The sequence below is a fragment of the Pogoniulus pusillus genome, chromosome 28 (genome assembly GCF_015220805.1).
Source record: "Pogoniulus pusillus isolate bPogPus1 chromosome 28, bPogPus1.pri, whole genome shotgun sequence".
In the NCBI taxonomy this organism is placed as follows: Eukaryota; Metazoa; Chordata; class Aves; order Piciformes; family Lybiidae; genus Pogoniulus; species Pogoniulus pusillus.
In genome coordinates this window covers 16072875-16098144 of record NC_087291.1, presented here as the reverse complement: position 1 = coordinate 16098144, position 25270 = coordinate 16072875, and the positions used below count along the sequence as shown (strand labels likewise).

Here is a 25270-nt window from a genome sequence, read left to right as displayed (position 1 = left end):
ACCCGGGGAGCGCAGGACGAAGCCCACTCGGGCTGGCCACGGGGGCCGGTCCCGCTGCGTGCCCGCCGGTGTCCGGTCCCTGCCCGCTGCACCCCCCCCAGCCCCCGCAGTGCCGCTCGCTGCGGAAAGCGGCTCTGCCCTCGGAGCGGGCAAGGGAAGAGCAGGCAGGAAGCGAAAAAGCAGCATCTTCGCCCTTAAATCCGCACCTCCACCTGCTCCCCGCATCCCGGGAGGGATCGGGAAGCCTTCCCCCACCTCAAAGCTGTCCCCAACTCCCCGGGCCCCGTCACTTCCAGGAGGCACCTCTGGAGAGGGGGGCGGGGGCTGCTCGCCGGGGCGGGGGCTTGTGACGGGGCTGGGACGATAAAACCGGGGGTAATTGCATTTAGGCAAATGAGGCTGCCTCGGCCCTCCCCGTCTCCAGGTATATAAAGTGGGGAGCGCTCCCGCCGACGGCCAATGCGCACGGAGAGCAGTGTCCCCGCTGCAGACGGTGCGTGTGCCTCCGGGAGCGTGTCCTACCTCCGTCCGTCCGTCCGCCCGCTCGCCTGTCTGTCCGTCCATCCGCTTGTGCGTGTGTCTGGCCGTCCATCCCTGTGCTTCTATATGTATGAGGATGTGCCTGTCTATACGTGCATGAGGGTGTGTGCTCCTATATGTCTGCTCTATAGGTGTGCAAGGGGGTCTACATGTGTGTGCATCGGGGGTGGGGGGGGGAAGGATCTCTATATGTGCCTCTGTACGTTCCAGCATGTTGGGATCTATATGTGTGCATTATTTGGGGGGGGTCCCATGCTTGTGTCAGTATGTGCAAGCATGTTGGAGTCTATGTGTGTGCATTATGGGGGGTGGGTCCCTATACATGCCTGTGTCTGTATGTGCAAGGATGTGTGTGCATTTTTTGGGGGGGGTCCCTATACATGCTTGTGTGAGTATGTGCAAGTATGTTGGAGTCTATGTGTGTGCATTATGGGGAGGGGGTCCCTATACATGCCTGTGTCTGTATGTGCAAGGATGTGTGTGCATTATGGGGGGGGGTCCCTATACATGCTTATGTCAGTATGTGCAAGCATGTGTGTGCATTATGGGGGGGTCCCTATACATGCTTCTGTCAGTATATGCAAGTATGTTGGAGTCTTTATGTGTATGCATTATGGGGGGGGTCCCTATACATGCTTGTGTCTGTATGTGCAAGCATGTGTGTGCATGGGGGGTGTGTGTCTCTATACATGCTTGTGTCAGTACGTGCAAGTATGTTGGAGCCTACATGTGTGTGCATTATGGGGGGGTCCCTAGACATGCTTGTGTCAGTATGTGCAAGTATGTTGGAGCCTACATGTGTGCATTATGGGGAGGGGGTGTCCCTATCCATGATTGTGTCTCTGTGCAAGCATATTGGGCTCTACACATGTGTGCATTTAGGGTGGAGCCCTTATACAGCCTTGTGTCTCTGTGCAAGCAGGTTGGGGTCTCTATGTGTGTGCATCTACGGGGGGGTCCCTACACATCCTTATGTCTCTGTGCAAGCCTGTTGGGGTCTCTAAATGTGTGCATTTTTGGGGGGTACTATACATGTTGTGTCTCTGTACACAAGCATGTTTTAAAGCCTATCCCTGTGAGTTTACTGGGACGTGTGTGCACCTCCAGACACGCCTGTCTGTGTGTAAAGCTGTGCTTCTACACAGGTGTGTGCATCTAAGGGGGTGTGTGTATAGCTCACATACTGGCCTGTGAGGGGGATATGTGTTGGGGTGTGTATGGTGGGGAGGTGTGGGTATCTGGAGGCACATCTGCACACGGGGGTGCTCGTGCATGTGAAACTCTGTGTGTTTAATGATATGGCTGCGGTGGTGCTGGGTTGATGGTTGGACTGGATGATCTTAAAAGGTCTTTTCCAACCAAACCAACTCTGTGATGCTGGATGTATGTGCTGATGTCTATGCCTAGCTGCATACATGTCTAGATATGTTGGGCGTGTGTATATCCAGAGGTGCCTGCAGCTGGTGGGGGTGTTGTGGGGGTGCAACTTGGTGTGTTCGTGTCTGTAAGTGCAAGGGTGTGAGCATCCATGGAGTGTCTGTGTGTGAGCAGGGCTGGGGGCTTGGGGGCTGTGTGAGGGATGTTTGAGGGTTGTTTGAGGGCTGTGTGTGCAGGGTTGGGGGTTTGGGGGTTGTGTGAGGGCTGTGTGTGCAAGTTTGGGGGTTGTGTGAGGTGTGTGTGTGCAGGGTTGGGGGTTTGGGGGTTGTGTGAGGTGTGTGTGTGCAGGGTTGGGGGTTTGGGGGTTGTGTGAGGTGTGTGTGTGCAGGGTTGGGGGTTTGGGGGTTGTGTGAGGTGTGTGTGTGCAGGGTTGGGAGTTTGGGGGTTGTGTGAGGTGTGTGTGTGCAGGGATGGGGGTTTGGGGGTTGCGTGAGGGCTGTGTGTGCAGGGTTAGGGGTTTGGGGGTTGCATGAGGTCTATGTGTGCAGGGTTAGGGGTTTAGGGGTTGTGTGAGGGCTGTGTGTGCAGGTTTGGGGGGTTGTGTGCAAGGTGTGTGTCAGCGATTGTGTGTTTTGAGGGTTGTGTGAGGTCTGTGTGTGCAGGGTTGGGGAGTTGGGGGTTGTGTGAGGTGTGTGTGCAGGGTTGGGGGTTGTGTGCAAGGTGTGTGTCAGGGATTGTGTATTTTGGGGGTTGTGTGAGGTCTATGTGTGCAGGGTTGGGGGTTTGGGGGTTGTGTGCAAGGTGTGTGTCAAGGATTGTGTGTTTTGGGAGTTGTGTGAGGTGTGTGTGCAGGGTTGGGGGTTTGGGGGTTGTGTGAGGTGTGTGTGTGCAGGGTTGGGGGTTTGGGGGTTGTGTGAGGTGTGTGTGTGCAGGGTTGGGGGTTTGGGGGTTGTGTGAGGTGTGTGTGTGCAGGGTTGGGGGTTTGGGGGTTGTGTGAGGTGTGTGTGTGCAGGGTTGGGGGTTTGGGGGTTGCGTGTGCAGTGCTGGGGGGTTTAGGGGTTGTGTGAGGGCTGTGTGTGCAGGGTTGGGGGTTGTGTGCAAGGTGTGTGTCAGGGATTGTGTGTTTTGGGGGTTGTGTGAGGTCTATGTGTGCAGGGTTGGGGGTTTGGGGGTTGTGTGCAAGGTGTGTGTCAGGGATTGTGTGTTTTGGGGGTTGTGTGAGGTGTGTGTGCAGGGTTGGGGGTTTGGGGGTTGTGTGAGGTGTGTGTGTGCAGGGTTGGGGGTTGTGTGCAAGGTGTGTGTCAGGGATTGTGTGTTTTGGGGGTTGTGTGAGGTGTGTGTGCAGGGTTGGGGGTTTGGGGGTTGTGTGAGGGCTGTGTGTGCAGGGTTGGGGGTTGTGTGCAAGGTGTGTGTCAGGGATTGTGTGTTTTGAGGGTTGTGTGAGGGCTGTGTGTGCAGGGTCAGGGATTGTGTGTTTTGGGGGTTGTGTGAGGGTTGTGCGTGCAAGGTTGGAGGTTTGGGGGCTCTGTGAGGGCTGTATGTGCTGGGCTGGGGAGGGTGAGGGGTGTGTGGGCTGTGTGCCCGCACGTCCCCGGGAATGGGTGCCCGCGGCCGCTCGCCCCGACGGCTCTCGGGCTGCCGGCGGCCAGTCCTTCACCCTCTGCCCCCGGCAGGACGTGGAGGCGGCGATGAGATTCCCGCTGGCTTTGGCCGTGCTCCTCCTGGCCTCGGCGCAGGCGCTGGCTGAGGAAATGGGCACCGCCGACGACCTCAGCTACTGGTCCGACTGGTCCGACGGCGACCCGGTGAAGGTGAGCCGCAAGGGATGCGGGAGCGGGGAGAGAGGCGCAGGGGTGGGCGCTGAGCTCCGGCCGCTGTCACCCCGCAGGAGGAGCTGTCGCTGCCCCTGGAGCACTTCCTGCAGAGGATGGCTCGGAGACCCCGGCCCCAGCAGTTCTTCGGCCTCATGGGCAAGCGGGATGCCGGTGAGCGGGGCTGGGGGCTCGCTCCCCCCTCACACCCCTCTGCATGTCTCTGCTCCAGCCCTCACGGCGGTTGTCACTCGCTTTGAACGCGTTCAGCCTTCCTCCAAAGTCGCAGCGTGGCTCGTTTGGGCTTGGGGGTTGGGTTTTTTTTTGGAGGGGAGGGCACACAGTAAAAATCAGCTGAACTCACTGCCTGGGACAAAGAGCGAGCTTCACTTCAAAGTGCCCCAGCAGGCAAACACCGGGAAGCAGAGCCACGATCACCCACGGGTCAGCATCCGTGTTCCCGAGCTGCCTGGGCGTGGAAATGGGCTGTGTGTGTATGACCTATTAAATAGTAGACATCATAGATCATTTATAACACACACTGCTGCCTTTTCTGCATGTTTACTGTCCTCCCCCCCCCAAATCGATCCAAGAAATAGGAGCCAAGCAGAGCTAAACAAGTGTGGGCTTAGCTAAAGCAAGGCTTTATGGTCTCTTCAAAGAGAACCGCAGTAGTAAATGATCACCTTAAAGTCTCCCGTGAGTGGGACACAGCGTTTAGGTATGGGCTACTTCAAAGCATTGCACAGCTTCATATCTGTGTGCCAATCCTTTTTCAACAACTCTTTTTCCCCCCCTTCCTTTTTGTTCTTTCCTCTTTCCTCTTCCAACCAGGATATGGCCAGATCTCTCACAAAAGTAAGTGAAAACCCTCCCCCCACATGGTGGAAGCAATGGAAGATATTCAAACAGAGGATGGTGTATTTGAGGAGGTTACTTAGAAGGTGGATGGGTTCAGCTAAAGACTGGCAGCAGTGGTGGTGCAGAAAAGGTTCTGCTAAAGGGTTGAACCCCCTCCAGAGCAGCCCTGAGGCTGTGCCTCCTCTGGGCTGCTGCAAGCTGTGAGATTTCGATCCAGGCTAATGCGCGGATGTTGCAGCTCTCTCTTATTTCCCATGGGATGGATCTTGCAAGCCTTTCTCCTAGGCAAGGCAGGCTTGCTGCCAGGCTGGGAGAGGAGCAATTAAAATGGCAAGACCTGGAAAATTAGGATAGTGAAACCCCCAAATCCCCCAGGATAATTGCACAGGCACTCTATATTGTCACATGCTTTATGTATCGATGCTCTCAGCGTTGTATGGGTGGGAATCAAACCCCCTCCCTCTGCCCTGAGTGATGATGTGCTGGCATAGAAATGAGAGTATCTTGCCCTATCACAAAGCCTGCCTTGCTTTGCTTCTATGTTAACACCAAACAGGAGGCGATGGTATCAGCAGCATGGTGTTAGCCTTGTTCTGCATAGTGACAGCTTCATCCCCTGACGTTATCTGAAGATGCTTTGACAGGAACCAAAAGGCTCTTAATAAGTAAAAATTATCATTAGAATCATAGAATCAGCCAGGCTGGAAGAGACCCCCAGGCTCATCCAGTCCAACCTAGCACCCAGCCCCAGCCAATCAACCAGACCATGGCACTAAGTGCCTCATCCAGTCCTGTCTTTAACACCTACAGCCTTCCTCTGTCCACAGAGACCAGTAACAGTCCTGGCCCTCTGTGTGGATTAATTATTGGGGGACTAAGTAGAGACTGATCCAAAGCTCATGCCAAAAAACCCTCTGACCTCAGTAAAAAAAGGAATTCCAGCTTGCTGAAGCTGCTTCACCTTGAATTAATACCTGTGAGGTCTCAGGATCTTGCTTTCAAAGATGGATTAGCCAAGGGAAAGCCTTTACAAAGGGAAATCTCTAAGCTTGCCTCAAAAGTCAGCTTAGAGAAGGAAGAATGGCTCCTCTTCTTTCCTCATCTGAAACTAGAGCTACCATTAGATTTGATACATGCTGTAGGCCAAAACTTGGAGCAATTTATCCTCCTTGCATTCAGTGCCTTGAAGAGTTCTAAACAGGACAGGAAGGTAAACCCTGAGCTCATAAATATCCTAAAACCAGAGCCAGTCTGTCTAGCTCAGACATGTCCAGACATAGAGTCCCATTGGCTTGCTCTCCAACAAGGGCTCTGCCTAACCTGTGAGGAAGATCTTTTTTTTTTCCCCTTTCCATATTACATATAAAAGACCAACCCCAAAGCACTGGCAGGTGGAAGAGATGCATCACACAGATGCAGGCTGTGCCACGACACTGCCTTCTTGCTCAAATTGATAGACACTGTTGTGGGAGAGGAATAAGAATCAGGTATCTGCCATTGTTCTTCTGCTAGACCCCCACAGAACACAACGAGAAGTCTGGCAGAGTTAATAAGAAGATATCCACTGCCTGCCCTGTGCCTTGCTCTAACCTGTTTAGTCTGAGCAGTCAGCCTGATGCTTATCCTCCATCGTCTCAAAGCGGTGTGAGGTTGTGAATGGTTTTGGAGCCAGCATCTTCCTCCCCTGTGAGAACACCTCAGCTTAAAAGCCTGCCTGTTTAAAAGCTGTTAAACCACTCCCAAATATCTGTTTTTCAGGGCATAAAACAGACTCTTTTGTTGGACTTATGGGCAAAAGATCTTTAGATTCTGGTATGTATATGACTAAACGTGGGACGTGGGGACACGCAGCCTGCTCGTTCTGTTGCCTCTTTGTTCTCTCCCACCAGATGGAAGAAGCAGACTTTATGTAGCCTAGACCCAGAGTTCTCTGAAAAAGGATCAGGATTTTCTCTGTTAACCAAGATAATTTAGGGGCTGCTTTGCTCCAGGCTGGTCTGATCTCTAGGCAAGGTTAGGTAGAAGTCCCCAAGGCACTTCTATAGAGTCATAGAATCGTCTTAGTTGGAAGAGACCTTAAAGATCAATAAGTCCAACCCTGGCCAAGTCTGGTGCTAAACCATGCCCATCAGCATCACCTTGCCCTGTCCTTGCCAGCAGCACATTCTGCCAGTCCCTGAAGTGCCAACACAAGAAAACACTAAACTGCACTGATACCTCAAGAAGCATTAAGAGGCTCACATAAAACTCATCTCAATGTCTGCTCCAAATCTCAACCTCCTCCCAGATAAAGCTTATCCTCATTATCTCTGGAGCAGAAGGTGGAAAAGCAGAAATCTGCCATCAACACAACCTCATTCTGCAGGTCAAGCTGCTAAAACATTCCCACCCTCTTCCAGTTGCCCATCTTACCCTAAAAAAGAAATAGCCTTTGAATTGCTGCTGTGAATTTGTGTTCTTTCCCCATGGCATCCATAAAGGGCAGAATTCTTCTCCCCCATGTGCACAACCCCTCTGAGTAAGTGCAGATTCCAGTGGCTCCAAGCTTCCAGGTGTCTGGAGGGGGCCTACAGGAAAGCTGAGGAGGGACTTTTTAAGGTGGCAGGTAGTGATAGGACTGGGTGGGGGGGTGGGGGGTGTGTGTAATGGATCCAAGCTAGAGGAGAGGAGATTTAGATTAGATATTAGGATGAAGTTCATCACCAGAAGGGTGGTGAGACACTGGAACAGGCTACCCAGGGAGGTGGTGGAATTTAAGACCAGGCTGGCTGTGGCTCTGGGCAACCTGATCTAGTGGAAAGTGTCCAAGCCTATAGCAGTGGGGTTGGAACTGATTGATCCTTGAGGTCCCTTCCAACCCTGCCAATGCTGTGCTTCTGTTTCCTTCACTCTGGGGCTGCACTGATTGAAAAAAGTCACTCACTGGGAGCCATAACATGTCAGAAAATTCCCCAGAATAGAAATGTTTAAAGAAAAAAAATAACCCCCAAAAAGGAAAATCCAAATCCAACCCCAATACCCAATTTCCACACCTGTGCAATTGTTCTCAGTGCTTTGTTAAGTGGGTGACAAAAGTGAAATTGCTAGCTGCCACCTCTACATTATGTGGATTGCATGGTGTCTGCTAGGTTCTGCAATTATGGTTGTCAAGTCACTTCTTGTTTTCAATTAAACCCTTGCTCAAGCTGCTAATATTGCTCCCTGCATCAGGCTGCAAATTGCCACCTAGCCTGAATAATTCCTGGGCAATTTTGTCTGTGGTGGCAATAGCTGTTCAGTGGCACAGTGATAGCTGTAAATAGATCTGCTGCCACAACAGCCTGGGAAGGGGTTAGATTGGATTCCACTGGGGTTATATTTACATGAATAGGTCAAATACAGAAAATGTTGGGGTTTTTTTAAGGAAAAAAAAGTTTTCTTGCCTTAATTTCAAAGTTGCTGCTGTGATGTGGTGCCTGTAACAAAAGGAAACAATGAAGTTTGACTCTGTTGGGTTCTGTTAGAATCATAGAATCATAGAATTGAGCAGGTTGGAAGAGACCTCCCAGATCATCCAGTCCAACCTATCCCCCAGCCCTGTCCAGCCATCTAGACCATGGCACTAAGTGCCTCATCCAGGCTTTTCTTGTTGGGGTCTAGGATCTATTCTAATAATCCCTGGGCAATTTTGCCTGTGGTGGCAATAGCTGTTCAGTGGCACAATGATAGCTGTAGGTAGATCTGCTGCCACAACAGCCTGGGAAGGGTTTGGGTTGGATTCCACTGGGGTTATATTTACATGAATAGGTCAAATACAGAAAATGTTGTTTGTTTTTTTTTTTTTTAAGGAAAAAAAAGAGTTTTCTTGCCTTAATTTTAAAGTTAGTTAGAACTATAGAATCACAGAATCATAGAGTCAAATAAGCACAGAATCACAGAACTATAGAATCACAGAATCATAGAACTATAGAATCACAGAATCATAGAGTCAAATAAGCACAGAATCACAGAACTATAGAATCACAGCATCAGAGAACTATAGAATCACAGAATCACAGAACTATAGAATCACAGAATCATAGAGTCAAATAAGCACAGAATCACAGAACTATAGAATCACAGCATCACAGAACTATAGAATCACAGAATCACAGAACTATAGAATCACAGAATCACAGAACTATAGAATCACAGAATCACAGAACTATAGAATCACAGCATCACAGAACTATAGAATCACAGAATCACAGAACTATAGAATCACAGAATCATAGAGTCAAATAAGCACAGAATCACAGAACTATAGAATCACAGAATCATAGAGTCAAATAAGCACAGAATCACAGAACTATAGAATCACAGAATCATAGAGTCAAATAAGCACAGAATCACAGAACTATAGAATCACAGAATCAAATAATCACAGAATCATAGAACTATGGAATTGCAAAATCATAGAACCAAATCAGCACAGAATCATAGAACCATAGAATCATAGAATCAAATAATCACAGAATCATAGAACTATGGAATTGCAAAATCATAGAATCAAAGAATCACAGAATCATAGAACTGTAGAATCATAGAATCAAATAAGCACAGAATCACAGAACCATAGAACCACTGAATCACAGAACTATAGAATCACAGAGTGATGGAATCAAAGAAGCACAGAATCATAGAACCATCAAATCACAGAATCACAGAATATCAGGGCCCTCCTGGCCACAAGAGCACATTGCTGGCTCATGGTCAACCACCCATCAACTAGGACCCCCAAATCCTTTTCCCATTTGCTGCCTTCCAACAAGTCCACAAGGTAGTCTGAGCTTTGCTTAGCTGCTGTGTGCAGGTGCTTGAGGGCTCAAAGCTGGCAAAGACTTGGCCACGCAGGACAGAAGGTGGACACGATACAGAAAGCCTCCAGCCACAAATGGGTCTGAGTGCTCAGATGCCATCAGTTAGATGGATATTGGGGAGGAAAGAGGCTCTGAGTGAGTGATGCTCCAAGCAATTCAATAGGTAAGAGGCAAAAAGCACTTCCCAACCCTTCAGCCTCCCTGGGGGACAGCGCAGTCTGAGGGATAAAACTAAGCGAGAGCAGCTCAGGGTTGGGCAGAGAGCCAAACGCAGTGCTGGGGTTCAGCAGTGAGCCAGCAGGGCTGCAAGTCTCTAGTGGCTGCTGCTGCTGCTGGCTGGGGTTCACAGCAAGCTGCACCCCTTAGCTTCAGTCCTGCTCTTGCTCTTCGTTTGCAGGATCCTCTGAAAGGAGCACAGCACAGAGCTACGAGCGGAGGCGCAAATGAGACCTTCCCGTGTGTTATTTCTGACCACTTTCTTTGTTCCTCTGCCCAGTGCAGTGTAATATAAACTACTCACCCTCTGGAAGAGTTATTTATTTCATAATAACCCTGGGAGTTGGGCTTGGGTTGGGGGGGAAGGTTGGCTTTTGGGTTTGGTTTGGTGGGGGAGAGTGGTTTTGAGGGGGGGGTTGTTGTTTGGGGTTGTTTGAGGTTGTTTGAGGTTGTCTGAGGTTGTTTGGGGTTGTTTGAGGTTGTTTGGGGTTGTTTTTCTTTGAGTTGTACCCTTCAATAAAAGGATTATTTTTCATATCATGGCAGTGATACCTGTTGTGTAGGTGAGTCATGGTTCAAGGAAGGAGCCAGCAACCCTGCTGGCCTCTCACAACAAAGCACAGTTCTGTTTGCTAGAACCCATCACAACAACAACAACAACAAAAACTCCAAACCCCACACATTTCTTTCACTCAATCAAGGAAAAGAAATGCCTAAATAAATAAATAAACAACCAACAAAAAAGATTCATCTTCTCTTCCTGGAAAAAAATCAATCTCTCAGCTTCACAGCCAGTGCAGAACAGAGCCTGATGTACAGTCTCAGTGCCCCAATTTGTTTTCCTGGTTTCTAATGTACTGTAAATCCCCAAATATATTTGTACCATTGCAACATGGTTCATGTTTTGTGACTGCCTATCTATAGCTATTCAAAATCAACACCAAAAGGGGGATGGGGAAGGTTGGAGTGGGAAGCTGAGGTCTTCAGTTCATAGCCTGGGATTTTATGACAGCAATATTTTAAATAATAAAGGGGAATAAAAGCAAACAAAGGAACCCAAAACCAAACCCAAGCAAACAAACACTGCCCTGGGGCGGGGAGGGGGGTGGGTTGCAGCATCCTTTCTTTTGTGAGAGTGATGGAGCTATTTTCCATGTGAATCAATCACAGAATCAGGCAGGGTTGGAAGGGACCACAAGGAGCAGCCAATTCCAACCCCCTGCCATGGCCAGGGACACCCTACCCTAGAGCAGGCTGCACACAGCCTCATCCAGCCTGGCCTCAAACACCTCCAGCCATGGGGCCTCAAACACCTCCCTGGGCAACCCATTCCAGCCTCTCACCACTCTCATGCTCAACAACTTCCTCCTCACCTCCACTCTGACTCTCCCCACCTCCAGCTTTGCTCCATTCCCCCCAGTCCTGGCACTCCCTGACAGCCTAAAAAGTCCCTCCCCAGATTTTTTGTAGGTCCCCTTCAGATCCTGGAAGGCCACAAGAAGGTCACCTGGGAGCTTCCTCTGCTCCACACTGCACAGCCCCAACTCTTTCAGTCTGTGCTCACAGCAGAGCTGCTGCAGCCTCTGAGCATCCTCCTGGCCCTGCTCTGGACACTCTCCAGCATCTCCACAGCCCTCTTGGAATAGAGGCTCCAGAGCTGGATGCAGGACTCCAGGTGGGGTCTCAGCGGAGCAGAGCAGAGGGGGAGAATCCCCTCCCTGGCCCTGCTGGCCACACTTCTCCTGCTGCAGCCCAGGCTCTGCTTGGCTTTCTGGGCTGCAAGTGCTCACTGCTGGCTCCTGTTGAGCTTCTCATCCACCAAGTCCCTCTCCTCAGAGCTGCTCTCCATCCTGGCACTGCCCAGCCTGGATTTGTTCCTGGGATTGCCTCGACCCAGCTGCAGGACTTTGCACTTGGTCTTGTTGAACCTCCTGAGGTTGGCTTGTGCCCCCCTCTCCAGCCTGTCCAGGTCCCTCTGGATGGCTGGATCAAGATCACATTGGGTGCTTCTGTGCTTCACAGCCTCCCTGGGCAACCTGTGCCAGTATCTCACCACCCTCACTGCAAAGAACTTCTTCCTAACATCTAATTTGAATCTCCCCTCTGCCAGTCCAAGCCCATTCCTCCTCCTCCTGTAATTACAAGACCTTGTCAATTGATTCTCCCCAGCCCTCCTGTCTAAGAATGATCTTAGACACCTTTTCCCCCACCTCAGAGTGCAATCATTTCCTGAGGAATTCATCCACCAGCACAGGTTTATGACTTGAAACCCAGGCTTGTAATAAATCCCAGCCCTCAGCTTCACACTAAAAGCACCTGCTGGCTTGGATCCACACAACCTAAGAGATAAAAAGGTGTGAGTGCAATTAGATTTCCAATTAAAATGTCTGCTTACTGTGTTTTTAGGACAGTCCCAAGATGCTGCATCCACCTCAGCAGATGCCAAGGCAGCTAGAGGTCTACAGCCTTTCCAGCAGCTAAGATCTCTGCTTCTCTGTTGGATGCTACCACAGGAGCTGTGGCCACAGCTGAGTCAGCAGTGGGAGCAGGCAGTGTGTGCAGATGGAATTTCAATACCTGGTTGGCATTTTCCCTTGCAGAAGGGGAGACCTCATTTGAGTACTGCCTGCAGTTTTGGGCTCCCCAGATTTGAGACAGGGATCTGCTGAGGGCTACGAGGGTGATCAGGGGACTGGAGCACTGCCTGGTGAGGAGAGGCTGAGGGACCTGGGGCTGCTTAGTCTGGAGAAGAGAAGACTGAGAGGGGATTTAATCAATGTTTATAACTATCTGAGGGCTGGGGGTCAGGAGTGGGGGGACAGGCTCTGCTCACTGCTCCCTGGGATAGGACAAGGAGCAATGGATGGAAGCTGCAGCACAGGAGGTTCCAGCTCAACACAAGGGGGAACTTCTTTCCTGTAAGGGTCCCAGAGCACTGGCACAGGCTGCCCAGAGAGGTTGTGGAGTCTCCTTGTGTGGAGCCTTTCCAGGCCTGTCTGGATGTGTTCCTGTGTGCCCTGAGCTGGATTGTCTGGTCCTGCTCTGGCAGGGGGGTGGGACTGGATGATCTCTTTGGGTCTCTTCTAACCCCTGCCATACTGTGAGCCTGTGCAGGGAACTCAACTGAGGCATCCCCACGACTGCACCCATTAGGAGTAGGTAAATGAAGAACCTCCCTCCTGCTAGGTGAGGAGCAACATTTCAGCCTGCCCATGCTTAGGGCAGACCAACATTCCAGCTAAGAAGGAGCTGGCTCTGGTGAGGTAGGGGAATAGATGGTGGGAAAGCTGAGGCAGGCTTGCAGTGGGGACCAGACAGTGGTTGCAGTGCTGCTCTGCCAGCTCTTTCTCTTGCCAGGGCTAATTTTCAGGCTAATAAACTTCTGCCTGCTCTCCCACTGAGCTCAATGAAGTGGGTGGGGGGAAAAGCTGATTTCTGGGCTAATAACATGGCAACAGGATTGTTGACTAGTACTCAGTGGAGGGTAAAAGAAAAAGCTTTAGAATGCTGTTCCCTGAGCCTGGAGAGTTCCCAGAGCCCCCAGCCTGTGTGTGCTGAATGAGGAGACACAGAGAGGAAAGAACAAGTCCTCTGCTTGCTCCCTGCAGCCTCCACATTTCACACAACTCCCCACAGAAGCTAAAGTCTTTGCTCTGAGAGAAAGCCCAACAAGTCAGAGCGAGCTTTTAGAGTGAGGAGGACAGCACAGATTTGGGTTAGCAGCACCCAGCAGAGGGCTGGGACTCAATTTTCTGGCAGAGCCACAGAATGGTTTGGGTTGGAAGGCAGCTCTGAAGATCAGCTACTTCCAACTCCCCTACCTTGGGCAGGGACACCTTCCACTAGACCAGCTTGGATGCAACACAGCCTTGAACACTTTCCCAGCTGGGAAGTCCACCATGGCTCTTGTCAACCTGTTCCCAGCTTTCATGGCACTCCTTGTGCAGAATTCCTTCCTTATACCCAATCTAAAGCTACCTTCTTTCAGCTCAGAAGCAGTGCTTCTTGTCTTGCTCCTACAGACTCTGGTTAAAAGTCCCTTCCAGTTCATTCTCATGGAGTCACAGAATGGGCTGGGTTGGAGAGGACCTCCAGAAGTCATCCAGTCCAAGCCCCTCTGCACTCAGAAGGGACTTCCTCAACTAGATCAGGTTGCCCAGAGCCCTGCCCAGCCTCACCTTGATTATCTCCAGGGATGTGACCTCAACCACCACTCTGGGCAACCTATTCCAGTGTTCCACTAGCCTCATGGTGCAGAACTTCTCCCTAACATCTAATCTAGACCTGCCCTTCTCTAGTTTGCAGCCATTGCCCTAGCCCTGTCCCTGCAGGTCTTTGCAAACAGTCTCTCTGCAGCCTTCTGGTAGAATCAGAGAATGTCAGGGGCTGAAAGGGACCTCAAAAGTTCCTCTGGTCCAGCCCCCCAGGTAGAGCAGGATCACCTAGAGCAGGTCGCACAGTAACACATCCAGAGGGCTCTTGAGTATCTCCAGAGAGGGAGACTCCACACCCCCCCTGGGCAGCCTGTGCCACTGCTCTGTCACCCTCACAGGGAAAAAATTCTTCCTCAGGTTCACATGGAACCTCCTATGCCTCACCTTGCACCCATTGCCCCTTGTGCTGGCACTGGGCACCACTGAGAAAGCCCCCTCAGGTCTTGGCAGGATGCTCTTAGGTCTCCCTGAGCCTCCTCTGCTGCAGGCTGCACCCCCCCAGCTCCCTCAGCCTCTCCTCACAGGGCTCTGCTCCAGGCCCCTCACAGCTTTGGCGCCCTCCTGTGGACACCTTCCAGTACTGCAACATCTCTCTTGAATGGAGGAGCCCAGAACTGGACACAGCACTCAAGGGGTGGCCTGAGCAGTGCTGAGCACAGGGGCACAAGAACCTCCCTTGTCCTGCTGCCCACACTGCTCCTGAGCCAGCCCAGGATGCCATTGGCTCTGCTGCCCACCTGGGCACTGCTGCCTCCTCTGCAGCTCCTCTCTACCAGCACCCCCAGGTCCCTTTCTGCCTGCCTGCTCTCCTGCCACCGGCATCAAGGCTGCATTTAAAACCAAAAGCTACAAGACAAACCCTGGTGGTAGAGAATCAAACACTGGTGAGAGCTGTTATTTCTGAGTGGAAAAAGAAAAGAACAGAAGGCTGTATTCATGCCTGTTACATTCTGTGAAGGGCACAACTGAGAAATGAAGTTTGCAGTGTGATAGGAAAGAGATATTTTAGGAGATATTTTGCATGCACCTACAGCACTCTGTTTGCACAGGAGAGGCTTTGCATATGCATTTAGTTGGCTTTGTCTTTTCTTTTCCTTGCTGAGATGATGTACCCTTGAGTTTACTTTAGCAGAAGCACAGCAGGGAGCTGAAGGAATAATGCTGGCTGTCATTTAATTGTCTCCAAGCCTTTTCTTTGTGACATGTCACCCTGTGGTGGGTTGTGGAGAGCTATGACTGCAGCCAGAGATGGAGAATCAGAGAATTGTTTTGGTTGGAAACGACCTCTAAGATTATTGAGCCCAACCAACAACCTAAGACCACTAAAGCATGTCTCAAAGTGCCTTGGGCACTCCAGGGATGAGGACTCCAACACCTCCCCGGGCAACCTGTTCTTACCTATCCAAGTGCTTCCTGCAGAAACCTTTGTTTTACCCTCACTGTTGCTGTTGCTGCATCTAATGTACACAGCTACCTGCATTGCAGAGGAGATGATTTGTTGCACTGAGGATGAAAAGCAAAGCTCACCATGGCACAAAGAATTAGGGCTGGAGCACTCCCCAGCCTGGACAGCTTACATCTACTGGCCAAAGAAAAGAGCTTTGCTGCACAACAGAAGAGCAAAACCTCCACACAAAGCAATACCCAGTACCAAAAGGAGGAGTTTCTTTTGCCTCCCCTTGGGAAGTGTCTGTGCTGGGCACAAACTGGTGAGCCCATCACATGTTGCACATCATGGGGAGGGCTACAGCTCAAGCAGACTTGCTTTAGTACTTAGTAACACAGTCCAAAGAGAGTTGTTTATCCAACCTGGTGGATTCTATGCCCCTCAGCAGACTTTACAAGTGAACTACACAGCCAAATGGAATACTGGGACCAGTATTGTCCAATGTATTCATCAGTGACCTGGATGAGGGCACAGAGTGCACTGTCAGCAGCTTTGCTGAGGACACCAAGCTGGGTGGAGTGGCTGCCACAGCAGAGAGTTGTGCAGGGAGAAATGGAATGAAGCTCAACAGGGCAAGTGTGGAGTCTGGCACCTGGGAGAGAACAACCTCAGGGATCAGTACAGGTTGGGGACTGAGCTGCTGTAGAGGGGAGAAGGACTTGGGAGTGCTGGTGGATGGAAGGATGGCCATGAGCCACCAATGTGCTCTGGTGGCCAGGAGAGGCAATGTCCTTCTGGGGTGGATTAGAAGGGCTGTGGTTAGTAGGTGCAGAGAGGTTCTCCTGCTCCTCTACTTTGCCCTGGAGAGGCTGCATCTGGAGCACTGTGTCCAGTTCTGGGCCCCCAGTTGAAGAGGGACATAGAACTGCTAGAGAGAGTCCAGCACAGAGCCACAAAGATGCTGAAGGGAATGGAAGATCTCTGCTATGAGGAGAGCCTGAGGGAGCTGGGGCTGTGCTGCTTGTCAAAGGTTTCAGAGAGCAGCTGGCACTGTCAGCACTCCATATGCTGGTACCCAAGAACTCAATCACAGATCCTCCAAACCATCAAAATGCTGGGGGGAGGGAGGTGGGGGAAGTGTCACCTCATGTGAGTTACTCCTTTTCTCTGCAACTTTGCAGAGCACTGAAACTTGCTTCCATAGAACCATTTCTGTGTTGCAGAAGGTAGCTGCTATGGGTCAAGAACTGGCTGGAGGGCTGGGCCCAGAGAGTGGTGGTGAATGGTGCCACATCCAGTTGGCAGCTGGCACTAGTGGTGTGCCCCAGGGATCAGTGCTGAGCACAGTCCTGTTCAATGTCTTTATTGATGATCTGGACCAGGGGATCGAGTCCAGCAGCAGTAAGTTTGCAGATGACACCAAGCTAGGAGCAGCTGTGGAGCTCTTGGAGGGTAGGAGAGCCCTGCAGAGGCTCTCTGAGCCTCAGAGCAGCATTGTGGCTGTGTTCCTCTCAGATCCCTGCACCTTTTAAACCTGAGCCTCAAAACCCACAACTGTGACCCCCAAACCCAACACAGGCTTTAAGCAGCTGAGGCTGCTGTGGTAGCACTTCAGGGTGATTATGGCAAGTTTCTGAAGCTCAACAAAACCTCATTCTACTAAACCACTCAGGAATCTTTCTATTTTTGTCTCCTAAGAGCAAAGGAAATTAAAGTTATAATGGAGGGGGAGGAGGGAAGACACAAAAATATGCCCCTGAGTAGTTACAACACTGCTTTAAGATAACTCAATTGCAAACTCAGGATCGATGCTGCCTACATATTGGGTTTGGGGTTTGGTATTGATTCTTTCAGGCTTAGCTAAAATAGAAACAACTAAACAAGGCAGTGGAAAAGTTCTGCTACTCAGAGTGAAGGAAAAAAAGGGCTTGAATGCAAGGAAGTGTTTTACAGAGGATCTTCATAGAATGGTTTAGGTTGGAAGGGAGCTCAAAGCTCAGCCAGTTCCAACCCCTTGCCATAAGCAGGGGCACTTCCCACTAGAACAGGTTGCTCAAGGCTTCATCCAACCTGGTCTTGAACATCTCCAGGGAAGTTGTGGAGCACAGAAGCACCCAATGTGACCAAAGATCACATTGGGTGCTTCTGTGCTCCACAACCTCCCTGGGCAACCTGTGCCAGTGTCTCACCACCCTCACTGCAAAGAACCCTTTGCTAACACCCAGTTTCAATCTCCTCTCTGCCAGTTCAAATCCATTCCTCCTCATCCTGTCATTCCCAGACCAGGTCAATAGTCCTTCCCCAGCCTTCCTGTAGCCCCCTTCAGATACTGGAAGGCCACTCCAAGGTCTCCTCAAAGCCTTCTCCAGGCTGCACAGCCCCAACTCTCCCAGCCTGTCCTCACAGCAGAGCTGCTGCAGCCCTCTGAGCATCTTGGTGGCCTCCTCTGGACTGGCTCCAGAAGTTCCATGTCCTGCTTGTGCTGGGGGCTCCAGGACTGCAATCAGGACTCCAGGTGTATCCATCCCTTTCTGTCCACTGAGTAGTGTTAGTATTTCAGATTGAATTTGCTATTTCCCCATCATTTTTTGGTATCTGAAGCAAGCTCTATCTTACCTTCCTCCACTTTTTTGCCTAGCATTGCATGCAAAGAGGTCTTTAAACGCTGAAACACAGCACTCCAGGGAGCAGAACTCCTCTTCCCTGCCTCCTGGAGTTGCCAAGGATAAAACATGCAGCCAGGTGGGGGTTGGTCTCTTCTCCCAGGCAACCACCAACAGAACAAGGGGACACAGTCTCAAGTTGTGCCAGGGGAGGTCTAGGCTGGATGTTAGGAGGAAGCTGTTGGCAGAGAGAGTGATTGGCATTGGAATGGGCTGCCCAGGGAGGTGGTGGAGTCACTGTGCCTGGAGGTGTTGAAGCCAAGCCTGGCTGGGGCACTTAGTGCCATGGTCTGGTTGACTGGTTAGGGCTGGGTGCTAGGCTGGACTGGCTGAACTTGGAGGTCTCCTCCAACCTGGTCCATTCTATGATTCTATGATCTCCCTTTCCAGCCCCCCAGCTGCTCTGCTGAGCTGCCTTTGTGAATCCCAGGCTTCAGCAAACACCAGCCAGTGCTTCAAAGGCAGAAGCTAAATAATGTTCTGGCAGCAGCACTGCAACAACAAAAACATTTATCCTGAGCTTGTGCTGAGTGCCACCTACCTGCTTCTAATCCAGTCCTTAGAAATCTTCATAAAACACCACATTGCTGCACTGCTGCCACCACTCTCAGCTCCAGGCTCCTTCTGCCAGGCTGGCTGAGGTGAGGGCTTGGTATGCAGTGTATAGAACCAGAGAATTAAGCAGGTTGGAAGAGGCCTCCAAGCTCAGTCAGTCCAACCTAGCACCCAGCCCTATCCAATCAACCAGACCATGGCACTAAGTGCCTCATCCAGGCTTTGCTTCAACACCTGCAGGGACGACAACTCCACCACCTCCCTGGGCAGCCCATTCCTTGACCTCCGTAGGATTCCTAACCCTGGTGGTGTTATTGCTACTTTTGGATTGTTTTTTCCCTGTGGAAGAAGAGGCAGGAAGGATTTTCCAGGGTGGAGAAGCACAGACAGCAAAAGCTTCTGGTTGCCAAGAAAATCAAACTCCTCAGCAAGAGAGTAGCTAATAGAGCTGTAACTGCCTGTCAGCCAGGAGAGCATGGCAGGGGTGTCACAACAGCTGTCTCACCTTAACCTGGGAGCCTGTCTCTCAGCTGTACAACTAACTGATGCCACTCAACACACAGGCCTCTCTTCCACACAGCAGCAACCCTCTGATGGGCATCTCTGCCACCATCTACCCTGCCCTCTGCATGAAAACTTCATACCTATTTTTGGGCTCCAAATTCCCAGATTCCTGCTCTACCTAGGGGCATCCTGTGGTGCAGAATTCTTGGCTCCCAGCAGTGGAAACACTTAGAAATCAGTGAATTCTCAGGCAATGGATTTTGATCATTCACAAAAGGCTTTGCAGCTCTTTCCTCAGACCTGAGCACTTGCAGCTTGGGTTTATAGAATCATAGAACACATTGGGGTGGAAGGGACCCTCAAAGGTCATCTTATTCAACCCCCCCTGCAGGCAGCAGGGACACTTCTAAGTAGGTCAGGCTAGTCAGGGCTACACTGAGCCTGATCTTGACTCTTTCCATGGGTGAGGTCTCAGTCACATCCCTGAGCAATCTGGTCCAGTATTTCACCACTCCCATTGGGAAGAGCTTCCTCCTGATGTCCAAACTAAATCTCTCCTGCTCCAGCTTCAAACCACTGCCCCTCACCCTATCACCACAAGTGCTTCTAAACAGTCCCTCCACAGCCTTCCTGTATGTCCCCTTCAGATATTGAAATGTAGCTCTGAGGTCTCCCTGGAGCCTTCTCTTCTCCAGCCTCAACCTATCACCACAAGTGCTTCTAAACAGTCCCTCCACAGCCTTCCTGTAGGTCACCTTCAGATATTGAAATGTAGCTCTGAGGTCTCCCTGGAGCCTTCTCTTCTCCAGCCTCAACCTATCACCACAAGTGCTTCTAAACAGTCCCTGCACAGCCTTCCTGCAGGTTGCCTTCAGATATTGAAATGTAGCTCTGAGGTCTCCCTGGAGCCTTCTCTTCTCCAGCCTCACCCTATCACCACAAGTGCTTCTAAACAGCCCCTGCACAGCCTTCCTGTAGGTCCCCTTCAGATACTGAAACGTAGCTCTGAGGTCTCCCTGGAGCCTTCTCTTCTCCAGCCTCACCCTATCACCACAAGTGCTTCTAAACAGTCCCTGCACAGCCTTCCTGTAGGTTGCCTTCAGATATTGAAATGTAGCTCTGAGGTCTCTCTGGAGCCTTCTCTTCTCCAGCCTGAAGAGCCCCGATTCTTTCAGCCTGTCCCCATAGGAGAGGTGCTCCAGCCCTCTGATCTTTGTGGCCATCCAGCAGGTCCATGTCTCTCTTGTGTTGGCTTTCTATGGCACCAACTCAGCCTGGAGGCACGAATGGGACCAGCAAACCTCCCCAAAAGTGCCATGTGGGCAGAAGGCAGCACCTCAGAGCATGGTCTAGAAACAGAATGTAATGAACCCTGATGTCCACAGCTGGCAACCTGTTTACCCACACCCAGCACATCTTCCTCACAGCTTCCTTCTCAACCTGATTTGAGCCTGAGGAAACAATCAAACCTTCCTGCCCTGCCCTGCCAGGCTGCCAAAGGAGATCCAATTAGTGTCAATTGGGATAATAGCTCTATTTGCATCTGGAAGCTATTATTAGCAGGTTGTCAGTCAGGCAGCAATTTGTATCACTTCAGCAGAATGAGGATTTCAATATTTAAAGAGAGAATGCTCCTTTCTAACACCCCCTTATCCCCCCCTCCCCCCCTTTTTTTTTTGATGCTAAAATAATAAAGGCTTTAATCAAAAGTAAATTGGATTAACATCCATTTTGCTCCAGGTGTTAAGAGCAGCCTCCAAGAGCAGTGGTGAGAGATGTTAATAAGGGTTTATTAATACAGGCAACTGCTTCCCCATCCCCAGCAGAGGCAGAAAAGGGAGGTTGCTGTTGCAGCCAGAGCATTCTGGCTCTCTTTGGGGGTGTACTGTAGGAATTCAGCTCATTCCTAATGATTTTATGTATCTGGGATTATCATTCCTTAAAGGACACCACAAAGGCCTGCAAGTGATGGGACAAGAGGCAATGGCTTCAAACTACAGCAGAGCAGATTTAGGCTGGATGTTAGGAACAAGTTCTGCACCATGAGGGTAATGGAACACTGCAACAGGTTGCCCAGGGAAGTGGCTGGGGCACCATGCCTGAAGATATTCAAGGGGAGGCTGGACAGGGCTGTGGGCAACCTGACATAGTTGAGGCTATCCCTGCTGAGGGCAGAGGGGGCTGGACTGGATGACCTGGGTGTATTAAAAGAGCTGTGGTTGAGAGAGGCTCTCCTGCCCTGGTGAGACCACAGCCCCACTTCTGGGCTCCCCGGGTTGAGAAGGGCAGGGAGCTGCTTGAGAGAGTCCAGCACAGAGCCTCAAAGATGATGAAGGAAGTTGAACATCTCTCTTCTGAGGAGAGCCTGAGGGAGCTGGGGCTTAGAGCTTGGAGAGGAGACCAAGGGGTGACCTCAGTCATGTTTGTAACTGTGCAAGGGGTGAGTGGCAGGAGGCTGGAGCCAGGCTCTGCTGGGTGGTGCCCAATGCCAGCACAAGGGGCAGTGGGGGGAAGCTGAGGCATTGGAGGTTCCATGTGAACCTGAGGAAGAATTTCTTCCCTGTGAGGGTAAGAGAGCACTGGCACAGGCTGCCCAGGGGGCTTGTGGAGTCTGCCTCTATGGAGATATTCAAGAGCCATCTGGATGTGTTCCTGTGTGATCTGCTCTGGGTGATTCTGCTCTGGCAGGGGGGCTGGACCAGATGAGCTTTCAAGGTCCCCTCCAGCCCCTGACATTCTATGATCCCAATTAAGCACTCTGTACCACAAAAAGCTTGTTTCCTGACAGGGCCTGACTCTAGGTGCTCAGGTACATGCAGCCTGCTGCTGTTCTTCAGCACTCAGAGCTCCTAAAACATCTGGACTGAGCACTTACAGAGAAAGGAATTTACAGATCTATTTAAATTGGTCTTTGGAGAAGAAAGCAGAGGTATGACCCTAAGCCTTTCTGATGTGTATGTCAAAGTACCTAGTAGGACTCATACTGTCCTCTCTGTATGCCTATCCTGAGGTCCACTTGGTAATCATGACCAAACCCAAGGAAGATAGCCCCAAACTTGAGAAGGAAAGCTGCCATTCTTCATTACCCAGCCCAGTCTTATCTTCCACCTCTGCTAGAACTGGCCTTTGATACCTGTTCTAACTTACACTTCTAATGCAATCATGCAGTGGTTTGGGATGGAAAGGACCTTCAAGATCACCTAGCTCCAGTTCACTGCCATAGAGCTCCACCTCCTACTCAACCAGCTTGCTCAAGGTCCTATCCAACCTGGCTTTGAGCACTTCCAAGCTTGGAGTCTCCCCAGTTTCCCTGGACAGGCTGTTTCAGTGCCTCACCACCCTTCATGGGGAAGAATTTCTTCCTAATGTCCAACCTCAATTGAGCTTCTGCCAGTTTGAAGTCATTACCCTTTGTCCTGTCACTCCATGCCTTTGTCAGAAGACTCTCTCCAGCTCTCCTAGAGGCTCCTTCCAAGTACTGGAAGGCTACTCTGAAGCCTCTCTGGAGCCTTAATTGCTTTCCAAGTGAGTGCTGAAAGCCTTCAACACTAACACTGGCAGCTCTTGGTTGCCTTCTCACCTGCAGCACCAGCACGAGAAGCTCTGCACAAGAGCAATTAACATTTCCCTTTCCTGCTTGGCTTTATCCCTGTTCTAATCTAGTGCTCATTAAATCCCCTGCTTCAAAACTCAGGCACAAATGGCACTGACAAGTGTGTGTGTGTGTGAAGGAAGAGGCTAGAAGCAGGAGGAGAGAAGGATTTTTTTCCCCCAAAGGATGCTTTGTGCTGACACACTGCCAGTGGCTGCCATCTGCTGGCTAAGAAGAAAGAAAAAGGTAAAAATTAAAGAGAAAAAAGGTAGCATTTAGAAAAATCATCTCCCCAAGCAGCCTCCTGATGCAAATTCAGACATTGCCACACTCTTTGGAGCCTGCTGGAGGGAAGATGTCTGCCTGTTGGCCTCCCTGGACACAGTTCAAGGGACAAAGACAGGAGGCTGCAGAGCACCACCAGCCCCAAACCTGCTCACATGGGAGAAATATGGACACTGGGTGGGCTCAAGGGTGCTGCCCATGTTCTGGGTACTAGCTAAGGGGACTATCAACATCTTGTGTTGTGCCTTAAGGGACTCAAGGGACTGCCAGCACCTTGGGGTGTAGCTCAAGGGAACTGCTAGCTTCTTGTGCCATAGCTCATGGCATTCAAGGGACTGCCAGCACCTTGGATTGTAGCTCAAGGGACTGCCAGCACCTTAGGTTGTAGCTCAAGGGTACTGCCAGCTTCCTGTGTGATAGCTCATGGCACTCAAGGGACTGCCAGCACCTTGGGGTGTAGCTCAGGGGACTCAAGGGTACTGCCAGCTTCTTGTGTCATAGCTCAAAAGCTGAGTAGAACCAGTAACGAGGGATGTGGTTTAGCAGTGACCTGGCAGTGCTGAGTGAACGGTTGGACTTGAGCTGAAAAGTCTCTTCCAACTCAAACAATCTCTTGATTCTATGGGTTTAAGTCCTGTCAAATGCTCCCTGACTGTTAAATGCTGCTTTCTACTGGGTAGTTTCTCTTGAGAGCCACCATCGGGGGCACTTAGATGTGGACATGGTCAGCATCTCTCCACACAAACCAATTAACTGGAGGTTGAGAGCAGGTAGGGTTTATTGAAAAGCTGAAGAGCATGGGGTGGCACTGGAGTGTTTCTTTCTCCTTCCTCAGAAAGAGACTGCAGTGAAAACCTCATTTAATCATTTCTTCAATCCAAAGAAAAATAATCAATCAAATCAATTCATGAAAAATAAACACCCCAACCCCCCACCATTTCATCCACTAATGAAGAACCCGACAGGTTGGAAGGTTGCTATTAAGTCTCCTTGAAGCCTTCTGTTCTCCAGGTTGAACAACCCCAGCTCCCTCACCCTGCCCTCACAGCAGAGGTGTTCCAGCCTTCTGACCATTTTTATGGCCCTCCTCTGGACCTGCTCCATGTCCTACCAGCTATGTGCAAGTTCATGTCAAGCTATGTTCACAGCTGAACAGCTCATCAGTTCTGTGGTACCACCAAGGGGTTCCAGGAAGGTTTCTGGAATAAAGATTCAAGCAGAGAATTTGGGGGAGTAATAAATAGTCAGCTTATGAAGACTTTAAACCAGAATTGCTTATCATTTCATCTTTTAAATAACAGTTGGCTTTGGTTTCCCAGGCAAGAGGGACAAGCTAGACTTGCCTCCATGAACAGCATGATGCTAACTAGCAGCTCAAAGGTGCATTTCTTGAGCATCTTTGTTTAGGCTACCTTTAAAAATGCAGCCCTTGTGCCCAAGTAGGTACTAAAAAGTCCTGTGTCCTTCAGCAGACCTTTAGAAGTTCTTGTGCTTCTGAAGAAGCTTCTCCCTTCTTCATTTTTGACAAGGAAGTTGTCTCATCCCATTGCCTTCAGCAATGCTTTTGCCTGACTGAAATGCAGGGTTAACAGGGTTGGCTCTCCACACATAGCTGAGCATCACCAAGACTCTACCTTTTCACCACACAGGTGGAAAAACCCTCAGGAGAAGTGAGAAATTGCTTGAAATACTTCAGTAGCAACTGCCAGACTGATACAAATCACCCAGTTATTAACTCTGTTGGCAGGAATAATAAGTACACCTGAAAATTGAAGCCCTTGACTTAGAAACAAAGACATAACTTGGCCTCTCTTGTCTCTTCTGCTCTTTGGCAACAGTCCCAAGATCTTCAGACATTTCTAAGATCCCACCCAGCCAGCTGGAGGCTTCCCAGTAGCAACTAAGCTCCCCTTTCATTTCATTCACACCCAGCACCAGCGTTACAAACTCCAGTAAGCAACTCTGCAGAGCTATGGACATCTAAAGACCATTTGAAAACCAGACCAAGGCTCTCAGGAATGCTTACAAAGGCATTCAAGGCAGAGTAAGAGAGACAGAGAATCCAAATCCCACAGCCAGGAGCACAAATCCATACCACAAGGAGAGTGGAACACTGCAACAGGTTGTCCAGGGAGGTAGTTGTGGCCCCATCCCTGGGGATATTCAAGGTGAGACTCAACCTGATCTAGTTGAGGATGTCCCTGCTGGCTGCAGAAGGGGTTGGACTGGATGAGATTAGGAGGTCCCTTCCAACCCAGCCCATTCTATGAAATCACTCATCAGAGCCAAATCCTTCATTACCCAGAGGGTCTGCAGCAGTTTCCAGCATTTTGCCTTAATTCAAGTCCTCAACACAGAGCTCATATTAAAGTATCTTTTAAATGGCTGCAAGGCAAACAAATACAATCAAAGTCACAGCAGGAGCAG

General features: G+C 50.4%; 1 protein-coding gene across 2 annotated transcripts; it reads left to right on the top strand.

Moving 5' to 3' along the window:
- The first annotated feature begins 383 nt into the window (after nucleotides 1-383).
- Nucleotides 384-9956, top strand: TAC1 (tachykinin precursor 1). 2 transcript variants are annotated; one of them, XM_064167027.1, is made up of 6 exons: nucleotides 385-493; nucleotides 3591-3728; nucleotides 3806-3902; nucleotides 4563-4586; nucleotides 6348-6401; nucleotides 9825-9956. In XM_064167027.1, the coding sequence occupies exons 2-6, from the start codon at nucleotides 3606-3608 to the stop codon at nucleotides 9872-9874; spliced, it is 348 nt and encodes a 115-aa protein (XP_064023097.1). In that variant the 5' UTR covers nucleotides 385-493; nucleotides 3591-3605; the 3' UTR covers nucleotides 9875-9956. The 2 variants fall into 2 exon arrangements, with proteins under 2 accessions (XP_064023098.1, XP_064023097.1); XM_064167028.1 differs by lacking the exon at nucleotides 6348-6401 and having other exon boundaries at nucleotides 384-493.
- The last annotated feature ends 15314 nt before the right edge of the window (nucleotides 9957-25270 follow it).